The 16,658-nt window shown below is 42.1% G+C and overlaps 1 protein-coding gene and 1 pseudogene across 1 annotated transcript; both read right to left on the bottom strand.

Annotated features, from left to right (window-relative positions):
- Window positions 1–220: 220 nt before the first annotated feature.
- LOC107138678 lies at window positions 221–7,438 on the bottom strand (annotated as a pseudogene).
- Window positions 7,439–7,904: 466 nt separating this feature from the next.
- Rpl37a (ribosomal protein L37a) lies at window positions 7,905–11,212 on the bottom strand. The gene is made up of 4 exons (XM_015481354.2): window positions 11,056–11,212; window positions 10,587–10,715; window positions 10,167–10,249; window positions 7,905–8,305 (listed from the first exon to the last, which is right to left on the bottom strand). The coding sequence occupies exons 1-4, from the start codon at window positions 11,056–11,058 to the stop codon at window positions 8,242–8,244; spliced, it is 279 nt and encodes a 92-aa protein (XP_015336840.1). The 5' UTR covers window positions 11,059–11,212; the 3' UTR covers window positions 7,905–8,241.
- Window positions 11,213–16,658: the final 5,446 nt, after the last annotated feature.

The raw sequence follows: 16,658 nt of genomic DNA, 5'->3' as shown, positions 1-16,658 counted from the left end.
ACAGTTTATAAGAACTACATATTTAATAAAGAATCGGAAGAGTTTTGAGGTTCTCAACACAAAGAAATGATAAATATTTGAGGAAAATGCTAACGACCCTAATTTGATCATATATATTACATATTTGTATCAAATTATCAATGTATCCTACAAATAAGTACATTTTTAAGACTCTAAAATAAATTTATTTTTTTGTAATGAAATTCTCAGTCTCTTAATATTTGTCTATATGAAGCATTTATTTATTTATTTATTATGGGTTATGCATATTTATTGAAAATTTTCTTCACCGACAATGGTGAAATCAAGACCCCAAATTACAAAACATGATGGCAGTTGATTCTTATAAAGCAAAGGTCTGTGTTTCACAGATTTGTGCCAGTCTCCTTTGAACCTCAGTCAGAAAGGAGAGTGATTCCTTATGATCTCATAGTAAAAAACTGCATTCCATTGACAAAAAAATAGCTTTGCTTCCAAATAGCAAAAGTCTTTAAAGTGACTTTCCCAACAATAAATATAGAAAATAGCCTTTAACCAGCTCAGCTTGGTGGCTGTCTCACGTAGTTAACAGGAGCTCTCCGCCATCTTTGGTGCACTCAGCTGCTGGTGAGCTGCTGCCACTGCTTCTGCTGCAGCCGAGTCCCTCCTGCAGGGGCCCAGGTGTGAGGTGCATCAAGGTGTGCCACCAGGCCTGCACAGGACCCAGAAGGGGGCCTGCAGACAGGACACTCTAACTGAGCTGCAACTGGAGGTTGGATCCTGCTGAAAGAGGAGCCTCTTGGGAAACCCTCCCAGGCTCTGCTTGCCCACCAGAGCCATCCTCAAAAACTCTTTGGCTTGCAGGCTCAGCCAGTCTGACCGTCACACTGATGGGGCCTTTGGTGGGTGAAACTGATACATGAGCTGGGGGCGCTTCACCCTGGGCTTCCTCCACTTCGGCCTGCTCTTGGCCTTGTTGATTTGCACCACAAAGAAGGCCAGGACCACCATAGCTCCCAGGAAGGCAAACACGGGAATGGTCTGGCCCACCTCCTGGTTGTGGCGGCCAGGCATGATCCCTCCAGGAATGTCCCAGGCGCCACTTTCTCCAGGGGACAAGGGTCGCACTTGTGGGCGATTTAATTGGAAGCTGGGTAACACCACCTTGTCCAGGTCGATGGAGAGTAACTTCTGATGTTTCCAAAGATTGCTGGGCGCTGTCTCGTTCAAAGGCTGTGGCTTGGCCCAAGACAAGTGTGGACAGGCTGGCAGAGGCCGGGGTTTTGGGTCTCCCAAATGGGCCTCAAGAACCTTGGAGTACCGGTGCAGATGGTTTCTTCCATCCTCTCAGGTATGGCTGAGCCAGCTCCACTGGGAGGGTGCTGCCGGTTCCCCAAGTGACTGAGGCTGGGAGGAGTCACCCCGTACGACGTGTACTGAAGGAGCGTGTCCAGAAGCCAAAAGCAATCCTTCTGTCAGTGACTGTCGTCCAAGTAATTGGAGTCTCCATATAGCATGACCCCGGCCCCCACCCTCTGCTGGAATCTGATAAAAGTCCCAAGATGGGGACATTTTCAACAATCGCAGTTTCCTGCTTGGTCCTTGAAAGTCTGTGTTATCACCACGCCATCTTCTGGGAACTGAGCAATGCTACACCCTGATGCGTAATTCATGTCATGATTTGCCAGGGCAAACTCCCCTTCATATAGGCCATCGCTGAACCCCATATTCCACACAGACAGCAGCTCATTCAGAGCCGGGATGTTGGCTCCTCCAGTATCTGGCATCCACCACTGCCTTGTGTCTCATCGTAAAACTTCACTTTTCTTGTAACAGAAGTGTTGTACCAGTCACTGAAGACAACCAGTGAAAGGCCATTGTCCACGTCCCTGGTCAACTTGGCAATCTCCTCAGGAAGTACTCTTCTTCACTGTCCACCATCAGCAAAGTCCCATACTGAGTGGTCGAAACCCTGAAGGGAGAGCCCAGGACCTCCACAAAGTATCCCATGCTTCTCAGGTGCTGATACATGTCCCTGAAGTTGGTATGGATGTGGTCTCCATTCCAGTCCAGAGGATCGTTCTTCATCCTTAGGTTGTCCCTGGGGAAATAGCCAGGGGGGTAGCGGAGGTTACGGTACTGACCTCAGAGGACTCTCTTGCTCCGAGGAGGTGTAGGAATTATCTTCACCTTCACTGTGAGTTTCACAGTTGAAGTCTGTTCTGCACCAATTTTTGATTCTGTCTCCGTTGGGGATGCCATGGTGATCATGACATGGCCCTGGGCGATACCTTCCCAGGAAGCTGCCTTCTTCGTCACAGAGATGGAGATGGCCAGGTAGCCTGACCAAGGCCATAACACCGAGGAGTAAGAGAAAGCGACTTCAGTGTTGTCTCCATTCTGCGGTAAGTAGGGCTGCCAGTCAGGCTTATCCACGATTCTTCCTGTGACTCCCATGCCGTTGAGGATGGTGACGTTAACAATGGTCGGCATTCCTCCATAGTAGATGGGCTGGGAGCAATAGGGCCACATGTAGGGACACTCAGTCAGGTTGATGTAGCTGGGGCTCAAACTGGCCTGCGGTCTGTAGCTGTTGAGGATCTGATAGGCCCTGAGCAGGTCCAGCTTGCCATGGCCTTGCTCAAACATGTTGAACCCAGGAAGCCTCCGGGCCAATGCGATGAGGGCCTGCTTCTTGCTGGCAGGATTCACCAGCTCGCACTTCTGTACTGTGCTCACTAATAAGGTGACAGCACCTGCCACCACTGGAGAGGCCACGCTGGTCCCTGAGAGGGCCCGGCACCCCCCCTTTCACACCGGAACCCTGGTGACAACGTCAGGTTTCACACTACCGTAGCCTCCTGGCAGTTCCCAGGTGGTCATTCCCCTGGAAGAAAAGCAGGTAATGTTATCTTCAAAGTCAATGCCACCCACTCCAATCACATCCATCTGATCAGCAGGCTTATTCAGAGTGCCATAAAGGGGCCCATCATTGCCGATGGCAGACACCATGATCACATTGTTAGCTGTCAATTCCCACACCTTGTCATCAAAGGGGTGATCCATGAAGTCAGGGACCCCGATGCTAAGGTTCAGCACATCGATCTTCTTTAATATGGCATAGTTGAAGGCGTCCAGAAACCAAGAGGTGTAAGATACCTGATTGTTGGTAAAGACCCTGAAAATATGAAGCTCTGCGTCTGGAGCAAAGCCTTGGCATTCCCTCATACTGGCGATCACACCTGCCACAAATGTGCCGTGGCCCAACCCGTCATCCAGGGTGCGCTCGTTGATCCAGTTGGTTCTCTCCCTCACATTCTTGAAGTGGGGATGCTTCTCACTCAGCCCAGTGTCAAAAACAGCAACTCTCATTAGCACCTGTGTATCCCATCTGCCACAGCATGTCCGCCTGCAGCGTCTGGGCAACCTGGCGTGGAATGGCTCTCAGCAACCATCGACTTGATTGCCTCCCTGTGGCATGCCAGAAGCCAGAGCCCAGGGAGAGGCTGGCTCTTCCGAGGGGACGTGATGATTGCCACTTCTGGCTCCATTGGGTTTCATTACAGGGCACGATCGGGTCAGATTCAGTGTATTTCAAGGAGCGAAAGACTGCGCTGCGGCGTGACCCGTTTAATGTGTGGATGGTCTTTAAGCGTCAGCAGCCCCACTTTCTGCTTCTCTTTTATCTGAATCACCTCAGTCACTAGGGTAGTCACTGGATGGATTGTGTCGAGGTATAATTTTCCAGTTGTCTACTTCACTGCTCTTTAGGGCACTTGAAATAAATGAATTTCTAGCTTTGGCTGTAAAGTATCCATTGAAAGCCACAATATATTCATATTCCACAACTGTCGAGGAGAATTCCACCTTCACAGTCAGGTGGGCACAGCCAGGGTAGGGGGCCTTTTCCAAAGACTTCTTTTCCAGTCTGTCACCCAGATATCTCTTCCCACAGAGCAAAATCACCAGAAGCAGCCAGATGTTTATGAGCTTCATGGTCATAAGTGAATATAGTCATCAAATCTTATGAATTCAAGTCGCACTTCTTTCTTCCTTGATTAGAAGTGAATTCTTGTTTCTGTTAAAAACTGCAGCATTACTGACGAGCCATCTTATAGTCTTGTCCAGTGTAAATAAAAGTTAAGACCATGGCCTTCCATGGCATTGCCCGTAGAGGCTCTCATTTCTTTCTCCGCTTCTTCTCCATCTTGAAGGTGAGGCTTTTCTCATTCAGAGCCGAGACTACTGAGTCCTACACTCCATTTGCATCATAGAACCAAGTCCAAGGGTATTAACCAAGTAATCACAGTAAGCAGAACTGCGGCCTCCTCAAGCTCGGGGCCGAGCCGGCCCAGGGTAACGCGCCTCCAACGCGGACGCTCCTCGGCTCTCCATTAGGGGATGTTTCTGAAGCATTTATTTTTAAGTCGATGTTTGATAACTTATTTGGACACCCTGCGAGTCTGTTTCAATTGTCTATTAATTGTCTTGTCCCCTTGAATGCCTAGTTATTTTCACTAAAGCCCAGACATGATATATAAAAAATTATTACAAACTGGAATTTAAAGTATTTTATTTTCAGAGAGGATTTGCATTTGCTTCCTGTAGGCAGCTAGAGCACTATTAAGAATTAGCTAGACTAACTAAATTCAATCATTGATTAAGATTATTTGGAGTCATCTTTAGTCTCTATGAGGGCATTTACTTCTTGTTCACTCCTACTTCTAAGATGCAGCCCTTGGGAGTCTGACTTCACACTGGGTCACTCACAAAAAATAAAAGCAAGAGATAATATCCAGGCAAGAATCAGGGTAACTTCAGAGAATCTCCTAGACAGCAATCCATGGTCTTTCTTAATATACTTTCACTAAAGGAAGGGCTCCATCTCAGATAGCCACTCCCTGTTATGACTGCTCAATTTACAAATGCCTAGAAGAAATACTTTGTTTCATCACCTTTATCGGCTTGTGTCATGTGATCATCTTTTCATAGCCAAAGGAAAGTACTGTTATTGCCAGACCCTGTCTCAAAATTAAACAAATAAAAATAGTGGCTCAGTGGGTTCAATCCCCAAAAGGAAAAAAAATTAAGAAACCTACAGTGGACTGATGAAGCTTTCCACAGCAAGTAACAAGAGTCATTAACACACTGAGGCCTAAAGGAATAAATCTCAGTAGTTGTTGTAATAGAGCAAAGACCACCTAATGGGAACTATGGCCTTTAATAGAAATCTTTTTTTTTTTTTTTTGGGGGGGGGGGTGGTACTAGGGATTGAACCCAAGCCTTGTGTATGTGAGGCAAGCACTGTACCAACTGAGCTATATCCAACCTAGAAGTCGCTTTAAAGCAAGGAGAAGCAGGAAAAATAATTATGACTCCACTTTTGGATATTCTGCTGGTACTTCCCACTTTTTGAACCTACCTAGAATGCAAGGACAAGGGAGTCCATCCTTATAGATCATATATAGGAGAGAAATCTCCTAGAAATCTACCACAAAACTGTTGTAAAGAAAATCTAGCTGGGTGTGGTGGCACATTCCTATAATCCCAGCAAATGTTCAAAGCCAGTTGCAGCAAAAAGCAAGGTGCTAAGCAATCCAGTGAGACCCTGTCTCTAAATAAAATACAAAATAGGGCTGGGGATGTCAGTGGTCTAGTGCCCCAGAGTTCAATCCCTAGTACCCTCCCCACCCCCTGCCAAAAGACAATGTTAGAAGACCACCTTTCCTGCCTGTTGGTTCAGTGGTATACAAAGCCCAAAATAATCAACATATTGACTTTTTAAATCCAGTCAAAAATACGGTCCTAAGAAAAAAATAGGCAGTAAGCACCAGAACCTCTGAGCTCATTAAATTCAAGGTTGCAAGCTAAATAGAAAACAAAAAATGCCTTCAGAGAGACAACTGGCCTAATCCTCAGTCTCATATCCCATCTTATTTCTTTACACATCCATCCTGGCTATTGGGAAGATGGCACCATATACTGATAAACTGAATTACAGACATTTTGTAGGACAGTTACCTTATGCTCAGTAAATTTACCCCAGGTAGTGTATACCCAAGTTTTCAGAGCAAGCCAATATCTTAAAGCATGCCGTCTCTTGTAACCAAATGACTTTCTTTATTCCATACTGTCAGACTATACTGCATAGGATACCACAATGACAGATAAAGCACCTGCAGATATATTGTATGTATGAAAGACAAATCCATACGTGTACAGCTCATACACAGATTATTTACTTCAGTGGGTAGGTAGTGCTGATTGAACCTTGGACCTTGCACATGCTAAGCAGGTACTATCCCGCTGAGCTACCTGCCCAACTCAATGCCTGTCCTTAACATACTGTTGCTCTTTGCAATGATGGGAGATGTCCAAAGTAATAACTTGGCTAGATGGTACCCTTTGTGAATGGTATAGCAGCTCTGCCTTTGTGAGGAGAGGTCCATGTTTTAGAGCTCATACACAGGTTCCATTTCTTGCTATCATGACTGTTTTGTTCATGGGCTTTTTGAACAAGCAACAAGTTGGTGGCTGGGGAAAATAGCTGATGTTCTCAGAATGAATTAGTTCATCAATGAGAGCAATGTCCATGGTTCTGTTTAGAACCTTGAATTAGCCTTGTTTTTCCTTCTTGTTCTTGAAATTCTGACCTGTTTGTTGGCCAAACCATTAGCCAGTGCCTAAGAATCAGTATAAAGCTTCACCTCAAATCATTTTTGCAAAACAGATCCTACCTTTTAAATTCTTCCCACTGGGAGAACTGTGCTTCACCATTTTCTACCTATGTTCACTTTCAGCTGATGCCAGAAGTATGTAGATTCACCCCCCCCCCAAAAAAAAGGTATTCATAAACTACTTAACTTTCTTACATGTAAATGGGACATTATGTATCTGTCAAGTTGTTGGACTGAACAAGACAGTACTCTTAGTGACTCAGGCTAATTCCTAGCAAGGTAACACAGAAGACTTCAACCATGATTCCAAACCCCCTAAATACTCTATTCTACAAGGCATTTTACAGCAAACCGCAACAGAGTTAATTTAACCCTAGCCCAACTAGCTAGGCAGTGTGGCTACATGGTGCACTTCAGGGCAACTAAAGTTAATTCAACTCTCAATGCTGACTAGAAATTGTAGCCACTACTTGGAAATTCCTATGAAGACCTGGGTCAAACACTATGAAATAGTCTAATTTGTCCCTCATGGCACCACCAATCACTGACCCACAATACCAAATGATGCTTCACAGGACAAAAATCAGTGGAGTACAAAATCTTGTTAAAAAAAAAAAAAAAGACCACATTTACTCATTACTTAAGCAGGCCAAGTGCAAGGAATTATGCTTGGTACTGGGTACACTACAATAAGCTAAATCCTGTTGAAACAATAACCTAAACAAAAAATCTAACCCATTATTTTTATGAGTTTAGAAGAGGTTAACCCAGTCAAGAAGTACTGCCCTGAGGTGATATTTGTGTCAGAACCAGCTCTGGAGTAGATGAAGGAAACATCTGTGTATAAGCTATTTGGGGCAAAGGGGGGGGGTCACTAAAGGGCAAAAGCAAGATTTATCAGAAAGGAGTTGATTCAAGAAAAGTCACAAAGGTCTTTATTCTAACAGTAAAGGAAATCCATGTTTTATAACCTTTACATTCATGAAGAATTACTGATTTTGGAGTCCCTACCACAGATGGCTGCTTAGACATGGCTGAGAAAGAGATAATAACCACCAGAACTAATCATAACTAGTAAACTCCTCCAAGGAACTTAAGACTCTTTTGTTACCATCTATATGAAATTGAATTCAATCTATGAACCCTTGTGTGAAAACTAAACAAAAGGATGGCAGACACATTCAAAAATTTGTTATATAATTGTTTCACATGTTCATGTGCACTCAAATGAAACACCAAAAGAGGCAATTTATGTATATCCTTTGTGTATTTTAGCATATTTTACCTTTAAAACAAATTTTGTACAATATCAATGTATCTCGGAGTAGTTGAACAGTGTTTTAAAAAAACAAAAAAAGCTGAGTATATATTAAGCCATAAGACTTAGTTCATGCCATTATCATCTGATTACTGAAGAAAAAAGACCTGAATTACAATAACCCATCTAGCAAAATTTTCCAATTCAAATTAGAAGGGCTTCAATTTACAAATCTTTTGAAAGGGCAATATTAATGCAATTCACATCAGAACATCCAGTTAATACAATTAACAAACAAACCACAATTTTGCTATATGGTAGAACTTTCTACTGGTCTTTCAATTCCTTCAGCCTTCTGATTGCAGACTTGACTGTGACGGCAGAAGTGGTGCTGTGAAGAAAAATTCAGTTTCCAATAAATTAAGCATATTAGAGTATAAAATGTCAAATAAAGCTACCTCATTGTTACAGGAAAATCCTAAAAACTTTCTTAACTTCTGGAAAAAGACTACTTGCAGTTAACCCAAAGATTTAACTAATATTAAAACTATTATTCAGAAATCAGGGGCTCACAAAACTATACTATGGCATCTTTTAAGAACTACACCTTTAGGCTCTTACAAAATTAGAAGGCAACCACATATAACTAATCTCTTAAACAGTATTTTTTTAAAAAAGGAGAGGAATAGCTTGCCTAAATTCATCAAATGGGAATACATAGAAGAAATGAATAAAGTTTCAAGCAAATACAATAAGATAGGGTTTTTGGGGGGGAGGGGGGATTGTTACTGGGAATTGAATCCACAGCTTAGCACATACTTAGGCCAAGTTATATCACTGTTACCACTAAGCCACATTAACCCCCTGGTAACTCTGGCCTTTTTGAGACAGGTTGCTGAGGCTGGCCTCAAACTTACATCTTACTGCCTCAGCCTCCCAAGTAGCAGGGACTATAGGCATATAAAGATCAAACAATTCTTTAAGCTTTTTCAAAAAAGAGATATTAAAATGACTAGAGTTGAGCGAGGTAGCACAAACTTGTAATCCTAGAGACTCAAGAGGCTTAGGCAAGAGCACTGCAATTTTGAGGCTAGCCTCAACAATTTAGCAAGATGCTAAGCAACTTAGTGAGACCTTGTCTCGAAAAGGAATGGGCTGGGGTTGTGGCTCAGCGGTAGAGCGCTCCTCTAGTACGGGCGGGATCAGGATTGGATCCTCAGCACCACATAAAAATAAAGGCATTGTGTTTAAAAAAAAAAAAAAAAAAAAAAAGGAATGGGGATGTGGCTCAGTGGTTAAGCATCCCTGGGCTCAATCCCTGGTACCTGCCCCCAAAACCAACAACAACAACAAAAAAAATCAAACAAAAAAGTGACCACAAATATTTAGAACAAAATTCAGGAAAAGTCACAAAACTATTCCATGGCGGGCTTAAGAATGCTCATTCACTTTACTATCGGAGCTAAGTACTCTTGACATCATTTTACTGTTTGGCACCACAAATTAAAACGAGATGCTTAAATATACATCCATATTAACATTTCAACATTTTCCACTATTTCAGTTGAAGGGCAAAATTAACCTAAAAATACATATACATCATATTGTATATGGCTAGTTTGTTGCGGACAGCACAGATCTACACACTGGCTTGAGTAAAAAGTCAGGCTCTCAGAATTCAGAGTCAACAAACAACTCCACTTCTAGAAGCCTTTAAGGACAGCTATAATTTCTGGAAATGGATACACTTAAGAGTCAAAACAAGCAATACCAGCACAAATATATATATATATATATATATATATATATATATATATATATATTTCCCCCCCAATAGTATTACCTGGCCCTGTAGGGTCACAATGGTAAATAAATCCAAACAACAACAGAGGTATGAAGGTCCATATGGCTTCAAGTTTCCATATAGTTTTAAACCAACTGACCTCTTAAAAAACTATCTTTACAAAAACAACTTGCAGTGCAAGCCAAGGTTCTGTACAGACTCAAGGTATCAGCAAGGGACCTGCAAAATATCACAACACTAACTGGGGTCATTTTACAGGATTTCAAAGCATCTCATAAAATTTTATTTCAATAGTTTTATTTCTATTCTTTGAATGGAAAGTAAACCATGACACTAAAGAATTCTGGGGGAGGGCCCCCCAAAGCATCTTTACTCTCCTAACCCATCAGGTGCGAAAGAGGCCTATGCTGTTCCCACAGACTTTTAGACAACAAAAAAATGGACTCACTTGTAGGTCCAGGCACCACCAGCCACAGTTTTCATGCAGGAACCACAGTGCCAGATCCCCACAGCCCGTCTCTTCATCTTGGTCTGCAAAAGAATCAATTTTTCACTATGAATCAAACAAAAACCTTTTTATCTTGCCAGCTTTCAGGAACTTAATTTGTACACAAGAAAACCAACTTAAGCACCTAGTAAACGGCCAAATATTTGTTAAAAGGATGTTATTAGATGCGGACTACCCTTTTTACCCTTCAGTTCCTCAGTAATTTTGTTTAAATGAAGAACATTTCCCAAAACCTAAGGGTACCACCATGCTCTCATTTCACAAATGTTAATCGACTGTAGGCGCAATCCCCAGTGCTCACCAGCACTGTTTACAAGCCCCCTTGGAGAGGAAGCCTGTCCCCTCCCCAGACCACCTTACTTTGCCACAGAAAGAACATGTGTACTTGGCGTGCTGGCTGATTTCGATTTTCTTCACCATTTTCCGGAGGGAGGCACCGTAGCGGGTCCCATATTTACCGACGATTCCGACTTTCTTAGTGCGTTTAGCCTGTTTAGATCGAGGAAAGGGACAGACCAATGACATTTAGAATTGAAACCCAGGTCCCGGTGTCTCCACACCTCAGCCCCTCCTCTGTGACCCAGTTTTTAAAAAATTAAACCCGGTGAAACAGAGGTCCGGGACGCGCCCAAAGCTCCGAGAGCCTGGGCAAGAGGTCCCTGCCCCGCCGCCTCGGTGTGTCCCAGAGTCAAGTCTCCAGAAAAGGCGAGGGCATAAAGACTGGAAAGGGCTCGGGGAAGGGCTGGCGGGCAGAGGCGGGCGCGGAGAAAAAGCGAGAGGACAGATGCAGACGGATAAACACTTACGCTGCAAGAACTATCACACTCACCATGTCGCCGCGACTTAGGCCCGAGACCAAAGAGGAAGAGATGTTGTGCGCAGGCGCAATTTAGAGGGGCGAGCGGAAGTGACGATAGGCCTCTCTAGGAACTGAGCTCTATGGTCTGGAGGTTTCCTTGCAGTTATTCTCCTAGAAAGGCCTTCTTGCTATCTCTCCTGGAATATTTAGGGTGGCTAGAGTCTCTCCACCAGGTTTATCGAGACTCACTAGCTGAAACGACAAACGTCGAGCTGAATTACGTTCACATTAATTCACATATATTCCCGGCTCCATTCTCTGCGCAAGGAAGTCAGGTTTTAAGTGACTTGCTTAGTGCACTTGAATTAAAGAAGTGGTGCTTAAATCTTAGGCTTGTGACTCCAAATCTCATGGCTTTCCCTACTACCTTATGCGTTTTAAAATCATAAGCTCCTGTGCAAGATGCTGGCACTAATCCTGAGTAGAATCCAAGGCTTCTGTCCCAGAGCAAGTTGCATTCCCACTGCTAGAATCCCGTAGTCCCATTAATGAGTTATGAAATTTCACTCATGAGAGCTCTGGAGCAGAAGGAGAAAGAGCCTGAAGTTTTCTGGGAAAAGTTGGATACGTTATTAAGATAAAGAGAGAAGGTGTCATGTAATGTTTAGGAACATAGGCTTTGGAATTAGACTGTCCAGCTTCAAAGCAGGGCTCTACTACTTACCAACCCTGACAAGTTGTTTTATTTTTCTGCATATTGTTTTCCTCAGCTGTAAAATCTGGATAATTATAGCATTTACTATACGAAGTTGTTATGAAAAGTCAATGAATTAAATTCATGAAGTGTCTGAAACTTAGTATGACACTATATAATTGTAACTATTAGTTTTATTATTCAGATGAAGAATATGAGGCTTGGAGAAGTTAAGAACCTTGCCCAGTGTCACACAGCAATAAGTAATGAAGATAGAACTGAAGTCTATCTAGATCTATCTGATTCCAAAGTTAGTTCTCTTAATTGTTGATATGTGTTAATCCAGCTCATGATTATTTATTGTACTGAAAAAGCAAAGTAGAAAACATACTTGACTTGGAAGCAGGTCCCCAGCTCTCAGTTCAGGCCAGGCTCTCTAACTACTTTGAGGTAGGACTTTGGCTTAGCCAGTCCCTGAATAGAGAACCTCACCACAACTTCCCAACAGCCAACATATTTATTTACAATGAGAGAATGAACCAGACAACCTCCAAAGTCCCATCCACTTCCTATCTTTTATAGTTCCACCAAGCGCTTCCAGACTGTTGGAGCAATAACTGGCCATGAAATTTGTGTTGTTACCAACATCTTACCCCCCCCCATTTTTTTTCCAGTATTAAAGATTGAACCCAGAGAAGCTCTACCACTGAGCTACATCCCTCCCCCACTCCCTTTTTTGAGACAGGATCTTGCTAAATTGCTGAAGCTGGACACAAACTTGAGAACCTCCTGCCTCAGCCTTCTGAGTGGCTGGAATCACAGACATGCACATGTCATTCTACACATTTTTAGGAACAAAAGCAATTCCACTTTTATCCTCCCCAGTCTGTTACTCCAGTTCTGGCTATGTAAATCCAATGAGAAAAAAAAAAAAAAAGCGAAAAGTGTTCTGTTTACGGTAGTGAATAGTAGAAATAATTAAATCAATTTGTGTGTGTATATATTTCTGAAGTTTCTAATTATTTTTTATGATGAGCACATAATTATTTTATAAGCTGAAGAAATCACCATTTTAACATAATTCCACAATTTCATCAGCAACTAGTACACCTAACACCTAGATAAAAACCAGAGTTCCTTAGAGAAATGGCTGATTCTAGAACTGCAGCATGAAACAATGCAGTATGAGCCTGGAACATTTTGTCGTACCATACAAGTAGGGAAATACTAAAAAAAAAAAAAAAAAGCCAGAAAACCCCTGCGCTGACTGGAATTTCAAAGAGGTGAGCAGACTGAAAGAGCTCCCAATGATTACTCAGGAGGCTGAGCCAGGAGAATCATAGGTTGGCCAGAATTTCTCAGAACTGTCAGGAAAGGGAAGCTGGAGATTCTGTCAAAGTCAAGAGGAGTCTGAGGTGACATGATGCCTAAGTGTACTATAGTATTCTAGAACAAAAAGTGAGACACTAGATAAAAACCAAAATCTGAGTAAACCATGGGATTTAATTCATAATAATGTGTCCATATTGGCTTATTAATTGTCATGGATACACACACAAAACACACACACACACACACACACACACACACACACCATACCAAGGTAAGGCATCTATTAGGGGAACCTGGGTGAAAGGATATACCATTACTTCCTCAGTTCTTCTATAAATCAAAAACTATTCTAAGAAATAGTCTATTTAAGCCCCTCCCCAGATCATCAAAATTCAACTCCAGGGGGAGAGGGCCTTTGTTGTTGATCTCTGCATCCTAGGGCCTCACCCAGAGTCAGGGGTAATGAATATTGTTGAATGGGCACTTGTTCCCTTGCAAGGTCTAATGGTCATAAGTTTATTAGGGTTTTATGTTTGGATTTCTCTACCTTACAAGATCAATCCACTTAAGTCAGAATGGAAACAAGAGTTTAGAGATGTTCTAGCCAAATTGGAAACTTAGGTCCAGGAAGGTCAAAGGAATTGCCTAAGCCCACATGGCCAATAAGTGACTTCCAAACTTGTGTTCTACCTATTGTACTGCAAGATTCATGTCTCCAAGTCTGTTTCCTTAACTGTACAAAATACGATAATGCTCCAGAGAGTCTTGGGAAGATAAAATAAGCATCAATAGCTACTCAGTGGGCCTCCTCTATGGTGTCTACTATTGTTGAAATGCTGCTACTGCCTGATCTCCAGGTCTCTTGATGCCTTTAATCTCATCTTCTCTCTGCCATACTTGAGGGACTACAGCAAGTTTGTTTTCTGCCTTCCTTAAAAATATGCCTATTTCCTTTCTTAATTTCTTTAGCTTGGGCACAATAAGACTACTGCGGTCACAGGAATGGCTTCCTGGGCCCACAAAGGGAGCTGAGTGTGCTCAAGTTCCACCTTCTATCTTAGGCACCTCCTCCACTTAGGGTGGGAATAATGGAAAGTTCTCTATCCAAATTAAGCCTGCTCTGGAAACTGTACATTAAAACAAATCCATATACATATTGGTGCAAATAGACAGATCTTGGAGAGTGGAGAAACAAGTGCTTGCAATGGTTCTCCTGTTCCTTGGGTGCATGACGTTCATCTGACCTTGGTAGGTGGGCAAGTACAGCGGCCTTGTGCTGGAGCAGCCCAGGTGGAGCAGAGGTAAGCTCAGATCATCATTTAGCAAATTTACTGCCACCTCCTGCATAGCCTCCTAACTCTGGCCTTCAGGGGGTCTGAGAGAGAGCAAGAGAAGGGAGAGTGCATCTGGAAGAATGTATAACAGCATCTGAAAATGAGACACTCCATAATAGGAGAAAATTGCTCATGTTCAGAGCAATTTTGTCAAAACTGAACAAATCTCTTTAAATAGCAAGCTTGAGGATGTACAAATAGCACTCTCATGAAATCAGCTTTAAGTGACTTCAGAAAATTGTGCCTCTCATAAAGCCTCAATTTGTCTTATCTTCAGGCCAATAAATCTCCATCCACATTAGAGGACCATCATGTGTAGAGAATGTTTGTTGCAATGCATTCCCATAACGTCTCAGCAAAAATCTCTGCTGAGTCACCTCTGCTCTTCAGGGACGCTCAAATATCACTTTTTGCCTTTAGAAAAATAAATAAGTTTAAAGTCATTTCCAGAGAAAAGTTCTTTTAGCTGTTGAGCCAAGCAGTTCTCCTGGGCCATGTAGTACACAGTTCTCGAAAGAAATGTGAGATGAAAGCGTCATCCCAATTCTTCTTATGCTGGAGACGCGAAGGATTTATTCCCAAATTTCAGGTGCCCTTGTCATAGAAGTGCCAGGTGATTGCACACATGAGTGAGGACTGCACAGCACTGTCCAGAGTCCTGTGGGCCAAAGGCCCCAGGCAAGAGGTAGCACAGGAAGGAGGCAAAGCCTTCAAAGATAATCCTGAATACCAAGAAGGAATCAAGGTGTCCAGAGTGGATTTCGGCACACATATTCTTTCATTTCTTCCATTTCCCCTCAAATTCACTTTAAAGTAATTCTAGTTGTGCTTGCCAGTGGGCATTTCACAGAGCATTCACACAGATAATGCATCGATCAGGTGGAAGCAGTTGCTCAGTAAATCATAAATGTGAAATGTGCCAATGTGAAACAGTGTCCAAATATATTATGTGAATTGAGCCACTTAAATATGAGAAGTTTGATACAATTTTTATGAAAACATTCTATTCATATAGGGAATAAATTACACATGGTTCCATCCTAAATTATTCACATTAGTCATTACCTCTAGGAAGTGGGGCCAAGGGGTGGGGAGGAGAAGAGCATAGGACTTTCATTTTTTAACATATAATATACATTTCTAGGTTAATTTTTACATGAGATACATAATATGGGAAAGAAAGCATTGCAAATTAGCAGGTGAAAGGAGTATTTTCAATAAGTGGTGGTAAGGTAATTGCATCTCCATTCAGAAAAAAATTAAACTTGACCTTATCTTACTCCAAGTATGAAATCAAACTCCAAGTAGATTGTAGATTTAAACATTAAAGGCAAAACAAAAAACTTCCATAAGATTTTATTTTTTATAACATTGGGGTTACCGATTGCATGGGTGTTTATTTTATATTTGGTTAAGCTGTAAATTGTTTTATGAACTGTTTTGTATATTATATTTCATCCCCCAAAAGGAGGGGTTAAAAAGAGAGAGAATGCCCAGTACTCAATAAAATCTGCTGAATGGAGTAGAGAGGGGAAGATGTGGACATAATGTTTCAAAATCAAGTAACTGTTGGCTGCCATAATACCCAAAAGACTTTGACTCACAGGTTTCTCAGTGCTTTTTGCTGTGATTAGGAATCCATTTCCTTCACTGAGAACCCACAGGAAAAGACAAACTAAAAAAACAAACTAAAAACAAGATACATGAGATGGCTCCAATTAATCCTTTCCAAGCCTCTTATGTAATCCTGAACTTGGTGAGAAGTGAGAGGATGGGGTAAATACAAGATGGAATTTCTTTCTATACCCTTGAAACTTAAAAAAACAACAACAACTACAACAACAAAAAACATCAAGATTCCAATAAACAAAGCCAAGCATGATGGTGCATGCCTGTAATCCCAGTGACTCTGGAGGTTGAGGCAGGAGGGTCTCAAGTTGGAGACTAACTTCAGCTACTTAGCAGGCCCTAAGCAATTTAGCAAGACTGTATCTCAAAATTAAAAAAAAAAAAAAAATTAAAAAGGGCTGAGATACAGCTCAGATGTAAAGTGTCCTTGGGTTCAATCCCCAGTACAAAACAAACAAACAAACAAACCAACCTCAAAAAAACTCTCCAATACAGGAAGAATGCATAGACAAAAAAACCAAAGATGGCATCTTCTGCTGTATTTTTTCCCAATGACCAAAGAAAAAGGCTTATCTGAAGTCAAGAAGAAAAAAGACATGATGAATCCACATGTTATGGATTATGACAAATGGGAGATCTTGCTG

Source organism: Marmota marmota, unplaced genomic scaffold (genome assembly GCF_001458135.2).
Source record: "Marmota marmota marmota unplaced genomic scaffold, marMar, whole genome shotgun sequence".
In the NCBI taxonomy this organism is placed as follows: domain Eukaryota; kingdom Metazoa; phylum Chordata; class Mammalia; order Rodentia; family Sciuridae; genus Marmota; species Marmota marmota.
This window is presented reverse-complemented; position numbering and strand designations above follow the sequence as displayed.